General features: G+C 33.7%; 1 protein-coding gene across 2 annotated transcripts in view; it reads right to left on the minus strand.

The window, feature by feature from the left end:
• The window catches only part of Exoc2 (exocyst complex component 2), a 198,084-nt gene that overhangs the window by 141,192 nt on the left and 33,328 nt on the right, over positions 1-23,564 (minus strand). For both annotated transcript variants that reach the window (XM_027954808.2, XM_071613618.1), the window contains exons 2-4: positions 11,996-12,156; positions 8,214-8,390; positions 5,077-5,203 (exon numbers count right to left, since the gene is read on the minus strand). In XM_027954808.2, coding sequence (XP_027810609.1) covers positions 5,077-5,203; positions 8,214-8,390; positions 11,996-12,113 — 422 coding nt within the window. In that variant the 5' untranslated portion in view covers positions 12,114-12,156. The remainder of the gene's footprint in view (positions 1-5,076; positions 5,204-8,213; positions 8,391-11,995; positions 12,157-23,564) is intronic.

Genomic DNA, 23,564 nt, shown 5'->3' on the forward strand with positions numbered 1-23,564 from the left:
GTATTATGTCAACATCGTTAATGAAGCACAGTTAAAACTGAAATATATGTTCAGAATAACTGGATTTTGGATACTGGATTTCCAAACGAAATGACAGTTCAGTAAAAGCAAGATATAGTCTTGTACTTTCAAACTACTAGAGTTAGAGACTAAAAGCAACATATATACTCCACTATGAAAATCCATGAAATATTTTCAGCAAGGAATCGAAACACATTTTCAGTGGTAGACAACTCTTGCTACCCTTAAAAAATGTTTTCCATTAGATGGCAGTGTAAACTCAGATTTAAACCTTCTAAAGATGATTAGACCAAACATGTGTATTGAGGAAATACATATAAAATTAACAGGAATGTGCTTAACATATCAGTATTTGCTTTCCAATATGAGAATTGTCTTCAGTGATAACCAACGTAGCATGCAAAGCAATGACATTTGTTGTAAAAACATTTTAGCCACCCACATACATTGAAGACTGGCTGCAGTTTTGGTATTCTGTTTGCATTGAAGAGAACACATTTCCTTCATGTGATATATGGAAGATGGAGGGGCAGTGGGCTTATGTAGCTCTTTGTGTAAATGTTATGTTTAATTTTTTAGCTTTAAATTTTTAGCAACATTGTTGACATTCTGTTATATTAAAGATCATAAGTTTGCTTTGATTGTTTCTTTTTCTTTTTTCAACCTGATAGTTTCTAGACTTAGGTACCGTAACACAACCCACTAATCTATTTTACAAAATTCTAAAAGGTAAATTTATCAAAGGCTTTTCTCTTCTACACTTCTAATAAGGTTTATTTTGCCATCACCTTCTCTTTCTTTAAATATTTCTTTATAAATGTAATGGGAAAACTAGTCATGTTTTTTTTTTTTTTTCCTGTTGGAAAGCTAAACTTATTAGAAGAAAATGAGATATGCATTGCCTATAAAACCAGTGTATATGTAAACAGATATTAGTGGTACATCAACTGAATAAACAGCCCTTCCCATATTGTAATTCACAAAAAAAAAAAGGTTATATAAAATCAAGGCAAAAATTCTATTTTTCTACTCTCACTCCCATAGGTGTACTGTCTCCAAAACATTATTTATAAGTTATTCTCTTGTTAGACAAATAAGTATTGTTTTTAAGAAACAAAACTTAGTGAAGTTTTTCACTTAATATGAACCTGGTTTTAATTTCTTTTTTCAGTTTAAATAGTTTGTCTCCATTACAATTGAAGCCATGCAGAGAGCATATATATCTGTGACAATAACCATAATAAATCAGAAATATGGACCTTTTACAAGCAAATCCTAGTCTCAATTCAAAGTGAAGTTAGTTTTTCTGAGCAATTAGTAACACTTTTATAAGTATCATGGCACCATGTGTGCAAAAACATCAGTTAAAAATTTAGGAATATGAAGGACTTTAACAGTCAAAGGTGGCCAATAAATGCCAGTTGTTAAAACTTGTGGCCTGAAAGACGACAGCATGCATGCTGGGTCAGCCAATAAAATATTTATTAAACTCTAACTCACACCAAAAAGCAACAAGGAAACTATATTGTATTACTCTCACTTTGCTTTTTCATATTCAGATGAACCAACCACAGCACCACAGGGCTCCTCATTGTTCCACTTTGTGAACTGGGCTGTCAGCTGTAGAGAATTTCCATAAACATTCACATTGCAGTTACTAGGAGCTGATTCATCTTCCAAAGGCTGCCTCTCCACTTTAATCTGATAATTCATCAGGATCACAGTTGAGTATTTTATAGTAAGCATTTATAATTCTTCAAACCTTCCAAATCAATACCTTTCAACCAGCAAATAATACTAAAACCCTGTTTTCCTTATTTAATGATGTTTAAAGAAAATGGGTCATCTTCAGCCTTTTAATTATAAAAGAAACTCCTCAATGGCATTAGTTAAGAGAGATAAAAGAGAGTAAGAATTCTTTTTTTTTTTTCTTTCTTTTCTTTTCTTTTTTTTTTTTTTTTTTGAGACTAAGGATCCTGATCTGAATGAAACACTCTTCTCTACAGAGACCAAAGCTTTTATCTAAAACATATTAAGTGAGTTAGGAAAATGAAACCCATACCAGCATTTTACAATCTGTCTTTCCCTTCCTTTTCTTTCTTTTTTCCTCTAAAACAAGATTTCTCTATTCAGGCTGTGGTTATAGCTCAGTGGTAGAGTGTACACTTAGCATGGGCAAGGCCCTGGGTTTGATTCTCATCACTACCAAAAAGGAAAAAAGATTTCTCTTTTTGAGGTAAGAGTTCAATAAACCAAATGTAGCTTTCTTGTCGCTTTCTTTAAAAACTAAAAGAAAGGGAAGCCTGGAAAGCATTTTTCTGACCAAAAACATTCTCTCCTCTTGGTTTCTATACTCTTTCTACTTTCATTTTTTTGCTTACTGGCACCTCTAGTAGCTCTTTGGGGAGGAAAAAAAAAATGGCAAAAGATTTTTAGACAAAAAGATTACCAGATGTCCTTTCATCCAGGCTCAGGAGTGCCTTCCTAATGCTCTCTCTGATGCTATGGGGGGATCTGTGCCTTTCTCTGTAACTGACAATTTTGCATCTCTGTTAGAGACACAGAGGGTGTAGAGCTCTGACAGTGACAGGAGGGATTCCATCCTCAGAAACAGGGAAGGTGAGGATATAACTGGTTACCAGTAGAAGTACCTCATTTTACACCTTTTATTATTCCTCACTGCCTATTATATCTCTCCCAGAACACTCCTTTTAACTTTTTTTTTTTTTGCATTTTATTGGTTCTCCCACTAATTAATGATTTAAATAAAAGCTCACTATTCATTTTATGTGAGAGTCGAGATTTTACCTTTTTCAAAAATTATTCTTTAATATTTTACATTATCTAATAATAAGGCAAATGTTACTGAAACTTGAGCAATACCTTAAAATAAACATTTAATATTACCCCCATTTAAGTACTTCTTCAATACGTGTACATTAGATTACTTAAGATTTTAATATAATTCATTACCCTATAATTTTAAGTCATTAAAGAGAGGTTCTTGGGGTGGGCAGTGGTCTACTTAGGAGACTGAGGCAGAAGGATCACTGGAGCCCAGGAATTTGAGGTCAGCCTGGGCAACAGAGTTAGAACCCCTCTTTTCCTAAGCAATGAAAATGTATGTCCCTAAGAATCACAGTAATAATGAACTGACATTCACCAGCCACCTGCTATGTTCTACATGTTTACCTGCATTTATTCACTGAAGCTCCACAACAGTCCTAAGAAACAGGTAAACCATTGTGCACCTGAGGAAACCGAGGCAAAGAGAAGCTAAATAACTTCCTCAAAGTCATCCTGCTAGTAACTGGTGGAGCCCAGTTTCAAGTCAAGGAAATTTAGCTCCAGACCAAACTAGACTACCTCTCAGAGAAGAAAGATAAGAAAATTTTAAGCAAGCTCATCATTTGTAGTGCCATAATTCCTTACTGCCATAACCGATCTTGCCAAAGGATTATCTTAAAACATATTAAGAAAGAGTGTCATTAGAGACAGACATAGTCAAAAGGTAAGAGGACATGAGACAATAGAACAAATAAGGCAAGTCTCTATGCCAAAATAAAAGAGGAAGACAACAATTTTATGAGAGTGAACATCCAACTGAATCCTAATTTTGCTCACTGGCTAAACCTGTAAAATGTGTGCAATGCCTCTGCATTCCTTTGGGCCACATTACAAAGATGCCTTTTAGTCAAGCAAGAGCAGCTAGAAGGGTCCTTCTGCTCCAGACTTCTACAGCCGTCTTGGAAAGAACCTGCCTGGTTCTCAGAATTGTTGAAGCAGGTGTGCTCAAATACACACCTGGCCAAAAAAAGAAAAAAATGGCTCTTGTCATTCTTCTCTAGATTGTCTAGATCTTTAAATTCTTAATTAATAGGACACTAAAATCCTTAAAACAGCTATAGAATGACCCATACTGCCCAAGTGCTTCAAAGATGTTACCTTGAGGAAGTCCAAGCTCACTAAAAGCTGCCAAGCCCCATGGTTTTTCAACACATGATATGTCCCCAAAATAAATGCCCTGCCTCCCTCTCACAGGACAAACCCAATAGTGAAAAAACAGCTTGTTGTTTAATTACTAATGATATTCTAGTTTAGGTTTGAAGGTTGAATATTTATAGTTTAGTGGAGAATCCTCCCCAATCTTAGAGAAACCTAATGGCTAAAGTATTTATAGAACAAACTTGTTGCCTTCTCTGAGTGTTTATGAAGCAACTCTAAAACATTGTGGTAGGGAATTAAGAAAACAAAATTCCAGAATTGGTTATGAAATATCATGAAAAAGATCATCTACCAGGCATAATTCTGATGACTGAGGTGAGACTTATGAAAGGAATTACAACTGAAATAAAAAAACATTTGGGAGATGGGGTCGTGGCTCCGTGGTATAGCACTTGCCTAGCATATGTGAGGCACCGGGTTCAATCCTCAGCACCACATTAAAAAATAATAATAAAATAAAGGTATTGTAGCCATCTACAATTAAAAATTTTTAAAAAACACTTTGGATCTAATTATTCTAAAATATTTCTAGAAACATCAAGTAAATGGACAGATTACAAATTCTATCTTCACGTTAAATAGCACCTAAATATTTAAACTTACCAATTCCGGATAATATATTAATGCTCACATCATTAAAAATATTAGCTAGGAGTTGGGGATATAGTTCAGGGTAGAGCTTGCCTAGGTAGCTTGTTAGCTACATTGATCTAGGCTAGACATCTTGCCTATAATGTGCAAGACCCTGGGTTCAATCCTTAGTACCACAAAAAAAGGTATGTTATTAAAATACTAAGACTTTTGTTTGCACAAAATGCAAATTCAAAAAAACTAAAGAGGTAGGTAGTTTTGTCAAAAGTTTAAACTAACTATAACATTTACCCTAGCAAAGCAGACAAAATTTCAGAAAACAGCACGTCTCCAAACAATTAAGTTGTCTTCGACTATGCTTCCAGACATTTCTAGAATTTGACTCTCCTTAAATAAAAAAAATAAAAAAACTTTCAGCAAATGAAGAATAAAGAAAACCAAAGACAAGATGATACTCACTTTTCAATTTCAATGCCAAGAGGATTTGCAGGACGGAGGGACAATGGAGGAATTCCTTTATTCCTGTCAGTACGCATATCATAATAATTCATTTCATCGACCCACACAGCAGACTGATCCAAAATGCCTACAAACATGAGGAACACAGCCTTAATAAAATAAAAACTCCCCCAGGTATTTTCTAGGTCTTGCTTTATTGCTTTACTTTTTAAAGACCTACTACCAAATGCCTAAAAGATCAAATTTAAAAGATTTGAAAGCCCTATAGCTTGAATTCTTTTTAATGGCTAGTGGATTAATTAAAAATACTAAGAATTTTTAAAAATCAAAAATAACACATTAGTTTATGAGTTCATTGCATATTTTTCAACAGAGAATACAAATTAAAATTAAGCCTCTAAGAAAAGTGTTCTGCAAAAACAAATGTATTTTACAAATAACAAATGCTACAATTATTTATGCATTGCTAAATATTATTGATTTTATTCAAGAGAATATTTTGGAATCATGTAAACTTTTGGAAAATGGCTGAAAAATACTTAAGACAGAAAACATTCAAATTAAGCATTAATACAATGAAAAGCTTCTTGCTTATGATAATTTCAAAAATTATCACATATATATGCAATTATATTTAATATTTTGAGTTTCTTCTTAGTTCTACAAGCTACCTAAGGACATTTCAATGAAGATGAAATCCAAAATGTTTCTTAAATAGTTCTTAAAAACTCTCAAGAAATCTCTTTCATATTTTCTTCTTTTCTATTAACATGGACATGGCTCTCTTAAATAGTTATACAAAAACAACATATCCCATGCTTTTTTTTTTTCTATCAGGGATTGAATCCAGGGACACTTAATCACTGAGTCATATTCCAAGCCTATTTATTTATTTATTTATTTATTTATAATCTTGAGACAGGGTCTCACTAAATTGCTTAGGGGTTTGCTAAGTTGCTGAGGCTGGCTTTGAACTTACAATCCTCCTGCCTCAGCCTCCAGAGCCACTGGGATTACAAGTATAAACCACGATGCTGAGGCTCCACGCTATTTTTCATTCTTTTTATTATTATCAATGTTGCAGTTGTCCTGGGTGATAGAACAGTACATTTTTTTTCTATATTACACTAAAACCAATTAGTCAAATGCAACAAAATATCCAACAATTAAATCAATCAAATACATCCAAAGAACACATGGCTTGTGTAATGGAAATAACTAGGTTATTCTGGGAAAACTAACTGGACATGAACCCTGTGAGCAAGACATAACTCTGAAAATAGCATTTTCCTTAATGTGACTAAACTCTTCAATCATTCATTTCGGCACAGGACTTAGCAGTTACTACTCCAAGGACCCTGGGTTTAACAAGGCAGAAGCAAAGAGCCAGGCGCACAGAGCAAGCTGCACCCACCCCTGCAGGAAAGCTGGGAAGGCTGGGGAGGCTGGAGAGGCTTTTCTGATAGAGGCTGTTTGAATACCAGGCAAACTGTCACTGCATGACTCTTTGTGAACCTACTAATTCAGCACCCACAGTTCTGCCAGGACACAATGGGGACTCTGTCTGAGATTATGCTTAAGTCCAGTCACTCTGGAGCACAGGTCAATAGACCATTACATCTCCTCTGTGCTAGGTCCTGGGCTGGGCATTCTAGAATAAAATTAGTATTTTTACCTACTGTTTTTTAATCTGCTATATAAACATGCTATAAAATGATGCTGAATTTAGATGGACATCATTACCCTAAGTACATGTATGAAGACATGAATGGTGTGACTCTACTTTGTGTACAACCAGAGATATGAAAAACTGTGCTCTACAAGTGTGATATGAATTGTAATGCATTCTGCTGTCATATATAACAAATTAAAAAAAAATATTAAGTTCCTCCAAAAAACTGTGAAACAGGTTCCTACTTTAATTTCACACTTTTAAAGATGTTAAATAAGTACCTAAAAATAGAACTATATTTTATATGACATATGTATGTACATGTGCACATGTAAATATATATGGATTCAACTTTGAAAATTTCTTTAAATTCCTAAAAGGAATTTTTATTTTTAAAAGGGATTTATATATATATATATATATATATATATATATATATATATATATGAAAAGAATTTGCAGAGAATAATACTGAAGAAAGGTTTTACGATTTAAGATAGAAAACAAAAATAATTTGCAAAAATATTTACTTTTCTACAGAGGGAACTACTGCATGGTTTTAATTATGCCTTACTTTATATAAATATTTAGGTATTAATGCAAGACATTAACAGTGTTACAAAAAGGAATATGAAATTACTCTTATTTTAGTAGGGGAGATAGATTTGCACATAAGTAATTATGAGAACAATCATTTAACATTACTAATTTTCTGTGTAAGAAACTATGTTAAGCACTTTAGATTTATATTCTAACTCACCCAATGCTATGAGGTAGGTAATATTATCATTATACTTTTACCCACAAAGAAACTAGGCACTGAAGTCAGCTAGTAGCTAGTAGTAATAATAACCCATGTTAGAATTCAAGTCTGTATGCTTAGACTAAGTTCTTAACCACCGCTAATGTGTGGAAAAAAGAGATGAGTGTGTTAAAAGAATTATGTGAACTGCTATGAGATACAAAGAAGAATAATTATTATTAATTTGGAGGACTAAAAACTGATCCAAGTCAGGAAATATTTCTTCTGGGACTGGAAGGTAGGGAAAATGAAGGGAAAGGAAATATTACTTAGAAAATACTATGCTTACCTGGCCAAATAAGAAGCAATTTTACCTTGAATCTTAACAGTTTAAAAGCAATATCATTGTATTCACAATCTAAGAACCAAAACTGGTATGACAAAATGTAAAATGAACAGATTTTGTTAATAACTTGGAATAATATTCCTCTCATGAGCATCATCTGCCTTAGGTTTTATTGACTTTTAGCTCAGCAAATGGGCAATTTTTTCCAAAAATTATACTTTTTACCAAGATCCTATTCCTGTCAAAATTAACATATACTGAATTGAAGTTGATGAGATATGAAAGTAGGTAAATTTTAAACTAATCTATCATTTAAATTTTAAAAGAGAAACTAATTTTTATTTTCTCCTTTAGAATAAAATCACTAAGAGTTTTACCTATTTTTTCAGGTTTTAATAGCTTGAAAGAAACTGTTGAGGTTCCTTTGCCACCCGATTTGGTTGTGACAATAATGTCCCCTTTATCGTTTTTGGCTTGTCCCACTCGACATACTATTTTACTCGCAGACATCCATTCAGCCGTCAAAAGGCAATTATGTCCACAAATTGTCAATCCTGAAAATAAAGGAATAAACAGAACAATGATAAGACCTTAAACATGTCTTACATGAAAAAAAGAAATAGCCTTTCCTTGTTCAATAGTTATTTTTATTATTAAACATACTTGATGTTATTTGTAAGTTTACTGCTGTATATGCTGATTTTTTTCCACTCTGTTTTTTCTCTAGAATTTAAGACTTCTTTTAGACTATATTTCAGTTCCTTGCATTATCAAAGGAATTAATAAATAATGGACCATAATTACGTCCAGGCATTCCAGACTACTTAGACTATGAGAATTTTAAATTATTTTCAGAAATGTTAAAAAAGAAAATTATTTCTAGTACTAGAAGTTTAATTATTGATATATGCTTTTCAAGCATATTAATAAATTTGTAGATCATTCCCTAAAACATTCTATATTAACCCATCTTCCTGAAAAGCATCAGTAAGGGCTTTTTCTAGTGTTCAATTATGCCTAGTGTTACAGAATAAACTAATCTGAGTACTTTATTAAAGAATAAAATATTACAGAATATCTTATTTATTTTAAAGACATCCCAGAGTCTGATAAACCTATTGAAATGTTTCAGGCTTTACTTGATTACTCTATCATTTCTTATATCTGCCTAATAGTTCCTACACTGGTAGTTTATGCTGCCTTAGTATTTTCCTAATAAAACTCTAACTACATTACTTTTCCAATAAACCAACATCTGCAAAACGTCAACTCATATCTATCACCTCCCTCACAGACAGGATATAAATTAAATATTTAGCAATAAGCAAACAATACTGTCTATTGGAAGACCGTAGTGAGTAGGGCAGAACACCAATCCTGGCTAGTCAGTCTTCTCATAACTTACTTTCTTTACATTTTTCATTTCCACAATGAGAGGAGGTAATAAATATTTATGGAAAAAATAAACCAGAATGTATGTGGCATAAATGCAGCAATTTCACACTTTTTTTCCTTCATTATTTAACTTTATATATTGCTAAGCAGGCAAATTTGGCAATTGCTATGTTTATTTTTGGGGTCCCCCCCCATCAGATACCAGGGAAACCTCAACCAATGGCAAATTTGGTTTTAAAAACAAAGGGAGAGATTCAAGCCATCTTTTCTTATAACTTAAATGACTATTTAGCAAGAAGGTTATATTAACCATAAAGAAATTCTAAAAGATACATTTTTAAGACATTTATATTGTTTGAAGTAATGAATTTTGTGTATTCCCATACAATATTTATTGCATTATTTATTCATTTATAGAGAAACTTGTTTTCCTAATGACATTCAAAGGTTTCTTTAGGACTAAATTTTCTGAAGATATTTTTTAATGTACTCAAAATTCAAAGCTTTTTTTTTTTCAAAATGAGAATATCCTTGATATCATTCCTGATAATCAATTTTTTTTTTTTTTTTTTGGCACTAGAGATTGAACTCAGGAACACTCGAACACTGAGCCACATCCCCAGCCCTATTTTGTATTTTATTTAGAGACAGGGTCTCACTGAGTTGCTTAGCACTTCATTGTTGCTGAGGCTGGCTTTGAACTCAGGATCCTCCTGTCTCACCCTCCCGAACAACTGCAATTCACAGGCATGCGCCACCCCGCCAGTTCTAATAATAATTTTTGTTACGAAAAGTTTAAATGATTTAAAAAATTGAAAACTTCTCCAAAACCAACTTCCCAAAATAAATAGAATGTACACTTGCTCTGGTAACTTTATACATGTGTAAATCAGTCTATATGTTTTTGAAAACGAGCAGAAAATGTTTTCATTTATAATGTACTTACAAATGTGGTAGATATTTTGATATTTCAATATAACTTCAAGTCAGTACATACCTTAATGTTTTTAAATTTTATGATATCAAAAAGATTCATATGATCTTAAACAGTAAATTTTCAGAAAAGAAAATAACAATAAATATCAGAGCATAATGCAAAAACATAAACAGTATTTTCATTTTTTAAAAAAGGTCATTCCTGATATAAGTTCACTGCTAGAGAACTATCCCATGATTAAAACTGAGCAAAGCAGCAAATTTCAGATATCCTATACACATAAAGTCTTAAAAATCATTTACATGAGCAACCATGAAGAACAAGGTGGCACAAAACTATCTGTAGAATAATAGCTTACTCACCTGCTCATAGCTGTTTTCAAGGTTCCTCTGATTTAATATCTGATTTATATTTTTACCCCAAAAATTAATAACCAGCAAAGAATTTACACATAGATTCCAACAGATCATTCTGAATATCATGTAATAAAAAATGATTACAAGATCTACAAGCTTCATTTCTTAGGCATATTTTTGCTAACCTACAAAAAGCTAAAAAATCTGCTCCATGATATAAAATAGCAATTTAAAAAAAGAAACTTGTAGAATTCCAAGTAAAGTACTTTTATAATGTTTTACTTGGCTAGTGTAGAAATCATCTGAGTTAAAAACACTTAAATTTAGCAGTTTAAGTTGGCTTTTTAAAAAAAATGGTTTCTTGGCAATACATGAAGCAGGATGAAAGCTGAACTAGCAAGGTTTATGAAAGTAATATACACTTGGTCAAATAAGAATAGCATTGCCTGAAGCTAAATCAAGATTGAAATTTACATAGGCTTGTAACTATCATGTTTTGGCACTCACAAAAGAGTGCCAGTTAAAATTTTAGACATAACCTCCACCTATATGGTATATTTCCATGCATTCTGGGGTTTTTTTTTTCTATTTGAGCAAAGAAATATCTGAATTCAGCTATGTCCAAAAAAAAAAAAAAAAGCCATTGAATTAGACTATCTTTGTAAGAAAAATTTAAAGTGATCTTTAATAAAGAATCAAAAACTATAATTACAGAAAACAATATAAAATGTATTTAAATAACACTAGCAAAAGGAATTAACTGGTAAGTATAAAACTCAATTGTTATTTTACAGTGCTGAGCTCTGATTCACTTTCTTTTCAAAGGGTTTTCCAGATGACCAAAAACCAATCCATTAACCAGAAGTTACAATGCAGGAAAGTTAAGTTCCAATTCAATCTCCAGGACTTTATCAGTAGTTCCCTCATTGGTTAAGAACTTAGTCCAGAGAATGCTTAAGTCTAGAATATTTTTTTATGTGGCAAGTCAGCATGTATATTCAGTAGCACATACTGGGGTCTTTTTCTTCTTCATTCTGAATGCATCTCTATACCCTCATCTGGAATTCAGACAAATAAATGTTAACTGGACATAAAATCATATATAAAATTTGCTCTCTACCCTGGCTACTGCTGATACCCATTTAATATTTTTTTTAAATGATGGTTTGCCTCCATTCTTTAGCAATCTAAGCATAAAAGATGAAGTCAAAGCAACAAGCAAAATCTCAGCTGTGGAAAACTTCTCTGAAGGAGAAGTTTTGAAAGCCAATATAGATAAGCTTTGATAAAATAATGGTATTCATAGAAAAATCAGACAACCAAATATTCTTTAATTTTTATTTAGATCATTCTACAGAGATCAAATGATGTTTTCCTGTCACCTTCACTATTTTAAAATAACACATCTTGCTTTAATAATACAACATAAAAATCCATCTACCATGGTATAGCATAGAATCTTTGCCCTTACCGATAAGGTCAGTGGGGCCAGTCCCCAGGTTTTCTCCTCTAATGGTGACCTTTGTCCATGGTATTCCTTCATTTGGAGAAATGCCTGTCACCAGAGGGGGTTGTCGAGATCGAGACATTATGTTTTGTACAACTAATTGGTGACCCAGTTACAGAAGTAATCTATTAAAAGAAAAAACGATTGTGTCAACTGAAATATGCATTGAGTAAAAACCTAAGAATTGTACACATTCAGTACTAAAATATAAAAAAACAGTCTAAAAACATGTAGTTTTGAATTTTTCAGCCTATCAGTTCATATCTAATGAACATTAAGGTTTCTAAGGAATCTAGTTAATACAGCAAGATATATCAGAAAATTAGCCCTTAGTTTAGTTCTAAGCATTTTAAACATAATGGCAGACAGAATCTGAATGTCACTATTTAGTTCTATGCCCCTGAATTCCAAATATATATAGTAGAAATTATTCTGGATTCCATACTCTGTTCTCAAAGTTGTTTAAGAAAGATATTCTGATTAATTATAATCATAAAAATTGGGGCTGGGGTTGTGGCTCAGAGGTAGAGTGCTTGCCTACCATGCGTGAGGCACTGGGCTCAATCCTCAGCACCACATAAAAATAAAAAAATAAAGATATTGTTTCCACTAAAAAATAAATATTTTTTAAAATAATCATAAAAATAAAAATACACTTATATTCTCATAAGTGTATTGAATTTAACTTTGTGTTATATGCAGTAGAATAACTCTTTTATAATGTGTTGAAATTTATATATTGATATTTTTACAAAACCTATAGTGTAGATGTATAGGCAGAAGTACAAATTTGCTAAATATAGCCAGAGTTGGTAAAAGTGCAGTTTGTGGGGTCAAACAGTCTATTCCAATCCTAATTTACTAATTCTGTTCTAAACCTTTGGGGGTTTGTGAGCAAAATAAAGCTAATAATTGAATCTGTTTCATATACACATTGTAAAGATTAGATAGAATAATCAGTGAGAACTCCCTTGTTATATGTACTATGAAGTCAGACATTCTGGCCCTTGTCTTCATCTTGCACAATCAGACAAGAGAATTAGAAGTTTAATTTCTAAAGAAAACAAGTAAGAAGACCAGGACTGAGGGACCACCAGCACAAGAGGAGTGTGAAAGGGGTGGCAAAAGCTAAAACCAGGAATTAGTGTGAATTTGTGCAAGCAACCTGAAGGACTCCTCAGGACACACGACTACCAACAGGTATGTGAGCCCTCCGCACCCAGCTCCACCCTGTCCAGGAAACAGAGCCCTAGGAAAAAAAGACCCAAAGATTCTGACACATAAGAAAGGATCTCTTGCCCTCATACTCCTAAGGGAAAAGCTGTTTATGGGCAACCTCTGCCCACATACATACTAAATCAAATCAACTGTCAACAGTATCATTATAAAATATGAAAGGACAACCAAAGACAAGATAGAGAGTCAAGAAATATATTTAAAGTAGAGATGGAAGAAAAACAAAAACAAGATCTAGAAGAAACAGATACTACAGGTATTTATTATATGGGCTGAACTGTCATCCCCTACCCATCACCAAAATTCATCATGTTAAAATCCTAACTCCCCCCTACATCTCAGAATATGACTATATTTGGAGATAGGTCCTTTAAAGAGGTAATATAGGTGAAAAAAGGTCATTAGGGTGAACACTAATCCAATTGACTGGTATCCTTATAAGAAATGCAGAGAGGAAAGATATGCACAGAGGGAAGAGATGCACAGAAGGAAGATCATATGAGGACACAGGGAAAAGATGGCCATCTACAAGCCAAGGAAAGAGGCCTTAGGAGTCACAACCCTTCCCATACCTTGATATTGAACTCTAGTCTTCAGAAATGTGAGAAAATACATTTACTTATGCTAGCTCTAGCTAGCCTATGGTCCATTGGTAAGGCAGCCCTAGTTAAATACAGCAGGTAAAAGAAAGTGGGGTGGGGAGACAACAGAAGTATTATAGAATTTGATCAAAAATTAACATCTGCTGAGAGAAAATTTTTTGATATCATGAAAAGGAAACAATACAAAAATAAGTGCTCTTTTAAACCTTTAAAAAATTCAAAAAAAACAAGGTTTATAGAGCGCTAGTATTGAAGGAATTGACCACTGGTTTAACCAAAGTTGTAATATGGCCACAATCGGCAGATAAGTGTTTGGGAACAGGAGAGAGTAGTAAAAAGGGAAAGGAAGTGATCATATTTTATATACTATAATAGGAGATTGATAGCTAATGTCTAAAATTAACTATCAGGAAATGGCAGATTAGACCAAAAAATACATAGAAATTAGGAGATGAATGCCAGAAGAGAGCTAAATGAGTTTGGATTACATTATATAATCAGGTGTTTGGCTTTAGTCCCTATTTCTAGGAAACAGATTTTAAATCCTTGGAGTTTTCAAGTAATTGAGAGTGGCTTTGTAATTCATGAGTCCCTCAGACCATACCTGTATTTATGCCAGTAAGATTTGATTCTGTCCATGCCAGAATGACTATGTGCTTAGAAAGCTGGGATTTTGAACAAAGTAAAAATACCCGACTTCCTCTGGAGAAATGGCTTAGGATAAAATGTAATCATCATGCCCATTTCTTTAGCTCAAACAAAACAACAGCATTACCAGTCATTCAGAAAAAAACAATGAGACAATTCCAGGTTCTCTTGAGTCCTGTCCTATCCCATAGCAGCCCCTAAATCAAAAAGAATTTTTCTGTCAGAATCAAAAGCCAACCATTCGGGATGGGGTTGTAGTTCAGTGATAGAGCAATGATAGTGGAATGTTAATGATCATTATTATCCGAAGTACAGGAATGAAGACACGAATTGGTGTGAATATATTATGCATACAACCAGAGATATAAAAAATTGTGCTCTATATGTGTAATAAGAATTATAATATAATGCATTCTGCTGTCACATATTTTAAAAAAAAAAACCCTTAATATTTTGAGTCAAGCTTAAATGTTACCTTCTGTAAGAGAGGCCCTTCTAGACTCCTTTCATGATACTGCTACATAATTATAATAGTTACTAGGTTAAATCTGAGATGATGTATTTGTATCTTTTTGACAACACAAAATGTTTAATCGATTCTATATTTCCAGTATCTGTCATGGAGTTCCTGATATAAAATAAACATGCTCTACGTCAAGAAAAAAGTCAAAATTTTCTAAACATTTTATGCTATCAAAGGAATGCTGGAATAAGGAACAGAAGTAACAATACAGATAAGAAAGGGGAGAGAGGAATTAGGAAAAATATTAGAAGTGAGATACATATTTTTAAAAAAGTCATGAGTAAAACATACAAATATTGTAGCATTAAAATGAATAAAATATTCAGGATTAAATTTTACAGAAGAGATACAAATCACTGTTGAAAGAAACTAAAGACCTAATAAATTAAAAGGCATAGATAGGAAAATTTAATGTAGTTATTTTATGTCTCCTGTGGAGAAATGTTTGTTTGATCCTTTGCCCATTTCTAAAATCAGAGATTTCTCTGCAGGAGACACAAAAAATGGCCAAAAATCACAGGAAAAGATGTCCAATATAATTAGCAAATGGGGAAATGCAAATCAAAACTAGAATAAGATACCACTTCATATCCATACTCTTATGGCTATCAAAAAGGCTCAGTAATAATGAATTGGCAAGAAAATGGAAAAATTGGAAGCTTGTATATTGCTGGTGGGAATGTAAAATATGCAACCACTTTGGAAAATAGTTGGCAGTTCCTCAAAAAGGCTAAACATAAGATTTACTATAATCTCACCAATTCTACTACTAGGTAGAGAAAAAAAAATTGTGTATCCATACAAAAACTTCTTCTTGAATGTTCTTAGCAGTATTAATAATAGTCAAAAAGTAGAATCAATCCAAGTCCACTGCTTGATAAAAGTATATATATAAATGTGGAACATTCATACAATAGAATATTATTTGGCATTAAAAAAAGGAAAGAAATTACTGATACATGCTGCAAAATACATTAACATTGAAAATATTGTGCAAATTAAAAGAAACCAGTTGTAAAAGACCACATATTTAATGATTCCATTGATGCACAAATATCTGGAATGGCAAATCCACAGACAGAAAGATTAGCAGTTGCCAAGGGGTCAAAAAAAAGGAGTATAGGTGGGAGAAATAGAGACTAAGTACTTATGACTATGGGATTTCTTCATGTAGTGATAAAGTTCTAAAATTTATTGTGGTGATGGCTGCACAGCTTTGTTGTATTAAAGAGCACTGAACTGTACACTTTAAATGAGTGAATTTCACAGTATGTGAATAAAGCTGTTTTAAAAAAAAAAACAAGTAAAAATATTCTCAGGTAAGTTTCAAGATGAATATAAAGGTTACAATACTACTTCAGAGAACTTCAAAATCACTCAACTGGACACTAAATTTTCATCTAAGAGAATACTCAGTCCAATAAGCCCAAGGAAGCTGAAACACAAATCAGAAAACCAAAGTCCTAATCTTATGGTTCAACAAGTTAGCATATGGAGTTTTGAGCTAAGAAACCAGCTAAAGAAAAAGAAAGAAAATCCTGGTGAGGAGGAAGCCACAGGAGCAGAAAGAGTATTACAAACTTCCTGGTCTGACCCTGATCTGCATGTGCACAGGATGTAGAGCAGAGAGTCCAGAGAGCACAGTAGAGAGCAACAACTTGAAGCACAAAAACAGGAGCAGTGATTTCAGCTGCTGCACACCACAGGGAAGATAAGAGTTTAAAGTTTGAGTAAAACCAAGTTAACAATGCCTGTGAAATATATATCTGGCTTCCATCACAGTTTCTTTTCTTTTAGACACAAAACAATAAGTTTGTGAAGAAGTGATAGGACAAATGAATATCTGGACTAGGGTAGTAAATTCTAGGAATGTGACTAGGAGATATAGGGGGGCCAGGGTAGAAGTTAGTGCAAGATAAGTGTTACTTTGAAGAGTTTTGAAGAATATATATATATTCATATTCTTCAAATATATATATATATATTCTTCAAATATATATATATGTGTGTGTGTGTGTGTGTGTGTATTAACAGGAAATATTTAATTTTCCTATCTCCACTTTCCATTTTTACAAACCGAATGAAAAAAATTTAATATATTACAAAATATCTGTACATAAAAAGTTCACCCGATGGGAGGCAAAAACAAGAGAAAGGAATACAGACAATGTCAGGAACCTATAAATCAGGGAGACTGAGGTGGCAACTGACACTTTACTGATGCAGCACTCTCTCTCTCAAAAATCTGCTGTTAGCCATTTAGCACTGTAACTATATATACATATTATACAAGTGGCTGGGTGATGTCTATAGCTTACTTATAAATTTGTACTAACTGCCCTGCTTTAAACATTTAGATCTGATGATGTTTTCAAATCCTTATGGTTCCTATGGACAATAGAAATTGGGTCAAGCAAATTTGTTTTCAAAATCATGGTCAAATCAGTTTTGCCTCTCATTCATGAACAGAATCAGAAGAGGTTTTTTTGTTTTGTTTTGTTTTGTTTTTATTGAGATGCACCCTTTCCTTGAAAAACCCTTGGAATCTCTATATCCATAAAAGTGACTTTAATATGTATGATAGTGATGTGACGGATGCCTTGGGGCCCTAGATAGCTTCAGGATGGGGGCTGGTAACTGGAAAGCACAGGCATGAAAGTCCCAACTCCCCAACCTCCAATCCAGGCAGAAGGGCTGAAGGGTAAGTTGATAATCAATGGTCAGTAACTTAACCAATTATGCCTATGTAAGAAAGCCTCCATAAAAACCCAAAAGCATGTTGGCTCATCCTAGGCACTTGGGTGGCTGTGGCAGGAGGATCACAAGTTCCAAGTCAGTATGAGAATTTTAGCAACACTCTGTCTCAAAATAAAATTTTAAAATGAGATAGGGATATCAAGTGGTTGAGCACTTGCCTAGCATTTGCAAGTTACAGGGCTCAAAAAATAAAAATAAAATGGGATTAGATTCAGAGATACTACCCAGACCATAATGGAATGAAATTAGAAATCAATGATAAAATTTTAAAAAGAAGCTACTCCAACACCTGGAGACTAAACAACACACTATTGAATGATGCATAGATAACAGAAGACACCAGGGAGGAGATTAAAAAAAAATTCTTAGAGGTAAATGAGAACTCCGATACAACTTATCAAAATCTCTGGGACACTATGAAGGCAGTGCTAAAAGGAAATTTCATTGCATGGAGTTCATTCATTAAAAGAAGGAAAAGTCAATGAAAAAACGACCTGACATTACAGCTCAAAGCCCTAGAAAAAGAAGAACAAACCAACACCAAAAGTAAAAGACAGGAAACAATAAAAACAGGGCAGAAATCAATGAAACTGAAACTAAAGAAATAATTCAAAAAATTGACAAAATAAAAGGCTGGTTCTTTGAAAAAATAAATAAAATTAGGCACTCTAACGAAAAGAAGGAGGGAGAAAACTCAAATTACTAAAATTTTTGATGAAAAAGGAAATTTCACGACAGACACTACTGAAATACAGAATACAATTGGAAACTATTTTGAAAATGTATACTCCAGTAAAAGAAAACCTCGAAGACACTGACAAATTTCTAGAGGCATATGATCAACCCAAACTGAGTCAAAAGGACATACACAATTTAAATAGATCAATTTCAAGCAAGGAAATAGAATATACCATCAAAAGCCTACCAACCAAGAAAAGCCCGGGACCAGACGGATTCACAGCTGAGTTCTATAAAACCTACAAAGAAGAATTAATGCCAACACTCCTCAAATTATTCCATGAAACAGAAAAGGAAGGAACCCTTCCAAAATCAAATCTACAAAGCTAGTATCATCCTGATATCAAAACCAAGAAGAGACACATCAAGGAAAAAAAAATTTCAGACCAATATCCCTGATTAACATTGATGCAAAAATTCTTAGTAAAATTCTAGCAAATCACATACAAAAACATTTTAAAAATAGTGCACCAAGATCAAGTGGGGTTCATTCCAGGGACGCAAGGTTGGTTCAACATATGGAAATCAATAAATATAATTCTCACATCAATAGACTTATATCAATTGATGCAGATAAAGCATTTGGCAAAATATAGCACCCTTTCATATTCAAAACACTAGAAAAACCATGGATAATAGGAACATACCTCAACATTGTAAAAGCTATCTATGCTAAACCCAAGGCCAACATCATTCTAAATCGAGAAAAATCAGAAGCATTCCCTCTAAAAACTGGAACAAGACAGGGATGCCCTTTCACCACTTCTATTCAACAGTCCTTGAAACTCTAGCCAGAGCAATTAGACAGACTAAAGATATTAAACGGATACAGAGAGGAAGAGAACTCAAACTACCATTATTTGCTGACAACATGACTCTATACTTAGAGGATCCAAAAAAACTTCACTAGAAAACTTCTAGAATTAATTAATGAATTCAGCAAAGTGGCAGAATATAAAATCAATATTCATAAATCAAATGCATTTCTATACATCAGTGATGAATCCTCTGAAAAAGAAATTAGGAAAACTACCCATTCACAATAGCCTCAAAAAATAAATAAATAGATAGATAGATAAGATACTTGAGAATCAAACTTAACAAAAGAGGTGAAAAGACCTCTACAATGAAAACTACAGAACACTAAAGAAAGAAGTTGAAGAAGACCTTAGAAGACAGAAAGATCCCCCATGTTCCTGGATAGGGAAAATTAATATTGTCAAAATGGCCATAATTAGGCCCAAATCTTCATCATAGCAGATTAGGCCCTGACTTCCTTAATAAGACTCCTAAAGTGCAAGAAATAAAACCAAGAATTAATAAAAGGGATGAACTCAAACTAAAAAGCTGCTTCTCAGCAAAAGAAATATTCAATGAGGTAAACAGAGAGCCTACAATTTGGGAGCAAATTTTCGCCACACGTCAGATACAGAACTAACCTCCAGGATATATAAAGAACTCAAAAAACTTAACACCAAAAAAGCAAACAACCCAATCAATAAATGGGCTAAGGAGATGAACAGACACGTCTCAGAAGAAGACATACATTCATCAACAAATATGTGAAAAAATGTTCAACATCTCTAGCTGCTGGGAGCCATTAGCCAAGTAGGTATGACAATTTCCTTGCCAGCGTACCCCATGTTGCTTAGTGGAAGGACTAGTGGAAATAGGACATTTTGCAGTGACATTGCATCTAAGGTGACCTTGCTCAAGGACCAGGACCGGGTTTAGGGTGTTCCCGGTTTAGGATAATCCGGGTTTAGGGTGTTCCCGGTTTAGGATAATCCGGGTTTAGGGTGTTGCCGGTTTAGGACTATCCGGGTTTAGGGTGGTTCCAGGTTTAAGGTTATTCCTGCTGGGAATAGGGCGTATCCTGCTGCCTGAGTTCCCCTTGAGTTCTCACAGGATTCAGACAGTACTTTTTGGGAGACAGAAGCCCAGTGGGGGTGGATTTGGGCAGAGAACTTGGATTTCCCCAGAACGTGATTGTAGACGGCTGGTGTGAGTTCGGGAATAAAGAGTTGCTGTTTGAATCTACAAGCTGTGTGGTGGCTCCTGATTTTGTGCCCAGCCAGACTGCGGCATCTAGCAATTAGACAAATGCAAATCAAAACTAAGATTTCATCTCACGCCAGTCAGAATGGCAGTTATCAAGAATACAGACAACAGTAAATGTTGGTGAGGACATGGGGGAAAAGGCACACTCATACATTGCTGGTGGAACAGAAAATTGGTACAACCAATCTGGAAAGCAGTATGGAGATTCCTTAGAAAACTTGGACTGGAACCACCATTTTACCCAGCTATCCCACTCCTCATTCTATACCCAAAGGACTTAAAATACTATAGTGATGCAACCACATCAGTGTTCATAGCAGCTCAATTCATAATAGCTAAACTGTGGAAGCAACCTAGATGCCCTTCAATAGATGAAGGGAATAGAGAAACTGTGGCATATATACACAATGGAATATTACTCATCATTAAAAGAGAATAAAATTATGGCACATGTAGGTAAATGGATGGAGTTGGAGAATATCATGCTAAGCAAAGTAAGCCAATCCCAAAACACCAAAGGCCAAATGTTCTTTCTGATAAGTGAATGCTGATCTATAACAGGGAGGGGGGAGGAATGGGGAAAATGGAGGAACTTTGATTGGACAAAGGGGAAAAAGGGGACAGAAGGTGAGTGAGGGCAAGAAAGATAGTGGAATGAGATGGCCATCATTATCCTAGGTACATGTATGACTGCACATATGGTATGACACTACATCATGTACAACCATAGAAATGTAAAATTGTGCTGCAATTGTATACAATGAATCAAAATTCATTCTGCTGTTATATATATCTAATTAAAATTAATTACTTAATTTTTTAAAAAATCGATATAACATCTAAAAAGTATCTAAGTATTTGCAAATTAAACATCATACTTCTAAATAATGGTCAAAGAAGAACTCAAAATGAAAAAAAAATTATTTTGAAGGCTGGTGCTGTAGCTCAGTGGCACAGCACTTGTCTAGCATGAGTGAGGCACTGGGTTCTATCCTCAGCACCACATAAAAATAAACAAATAAAATTAAGGCATTCTGTCCAATCTACAAGTACAAAAAAATTGTTTGTTTTAATTATTTTGAACTGAATACCAAAAATATATCAAAATTTGAGGGACACCAAAAAAAAAAAAAAAGTGGTTTTAAAACTTCTTTAAAAGAAACTAGAAATAAAGCCAAAGTAAGGGGGTAGGGGACAGCAGAAAAAGGAAACAGAAAATAATATAGAGTGGACATCAATAAAATAAAAAGGAATAGAGAAAAAAATTAAAGTCCAAAGTTAATCACCAAAAATTAATACAATTGATAAGTTCTAGCAAAACTCTTTAAAAAAAAACAAGATAATCACCAATGTCAGAATGAAATCAGGGATAACTACAGATATAAAAGACATTTAAAGAAAAATAAAGGAATATTATGAACAACTTTATACCAATGAATTTCACAATAATTTTTAGATGAACTAAAAAATTCCTTGAAAGGACAAGTCATGATAATCAAACAAAATGAAATAGAAAATCTCAGTAACTTCATATTTACTAAACAAATTGAATTCATCATCAAAACTGTCTTACAAAGAAAACCAGATGGTTTCACTGATGAATTCTAACCAACATTTAAGGAAGAATAATAAACCTACATAAATTATTTCATAAAACAGGTTTTTCCCAGTCATGAAAGGACAGTTTCAGCTTTCAGAAATGAATCACTGTAAGTCACCACATTAAAAGCAAAAAGATTATATGCTTATCTAAACAGCGGTAAAAGAAGCCTTTCAGAAAACCCAACACCCATTCATGATTAAAAATCCTCACAGGGTACAGTGGCACATGCCTGTCTGAAATCCCAGCAGCTCTGGAGGCTGAGGCAGGAGGATCACAATTTCAAAGCCAGCCTCAGCAACTTGCAAGGCCCTAAACAACTTAGCGAGATCCTGTCTGAAAATAAAAAAGGGTAGGAGATGTGGCTTAGTGGTTGAGCACCTCTTGTGTACACACACACACACACACACACACACACACACAAATCTTCAACTAGGATTGGATGGTATCTCCTCAATCCAATAAAAACAATTGGAAGGAGACTGAACACGGGAAAAATCATACTTAATGGTGAAATGCTTTCCTCCTTAGACCCACAACAAAGAAAGGATGCCTCTTCAGGCTGGGGTTGTGGTTCATCAGTAGAGTGTTTGCCTAGCACGTATGAGGCCCCGAGTTCCATCCTCAACACAACATAAAAATAAATAAATAAAATAAAGGTATTGTGTCCAACTACAACTTAAAAATAAATATTAAAAAAAAACAAACTCTTCAAAGTAACATTTATCTTCCACTAGCTTCTACCCTAGCCCCCATATACCTCTTAGTACCATCCCCGAATTTACTACCCTAGTCCAGATATTTATTTGTCTTATAACTTCTTCACAAATTTATTGTTCTGCATCTAAAATGCAAATAAACATCAATTGGTCAATTGGTCATTTATTTTGACTTCACTCTCTTGTACATGTAAAATTAATAAAACTAGTGTGCTTTTCTCTTGTTAATAAATTATTGTGTTAATTTGGTTAATCCAACCAAAGAGCCCACATAAGAACCAGGAGTGGTTGGGGGTTGGGGGTGAGTAGATTCTCCTCCCCCTACTATAAACCAATAGATTTGGTAGATGTGGGGGAGGACTTATTTCCAACTCTACACTGAGAGAAATAAGCAGCAATAATACAAGAGTAATGAGTGTATCTACCTTTTAATCACCATAGTTCTCTAAAAGGAACCATGGATAAATAGTTCATCTGAGGGGTAAGGCAGGACGTATACAAGTTAAGCATGAAATATTTTCTTGACCCAGTAAGGAAGTACTCAAGGAATAATGGAGATATGTCAAAAGAATATAGGAGCTAGATTGAAAGACCTCCTCCTACTGTCCAAGTATGAGATTATTTGAGCATCAAAAAAATTAATAACAAT

This window comes from Marmota flaviventris, chromosome 6, assembly GCF_047511675.1.
Source record: "Marmota flaviventris isolate mMarFla1 chromosome 6, mMarFla1.hap1, whole genome shotgun sequence".
NCBI lineage: Eukaryota > Metazoa > Chordata > Mammalia > Rodentia > Sciuridae > Marmota > Marmota flaviventris.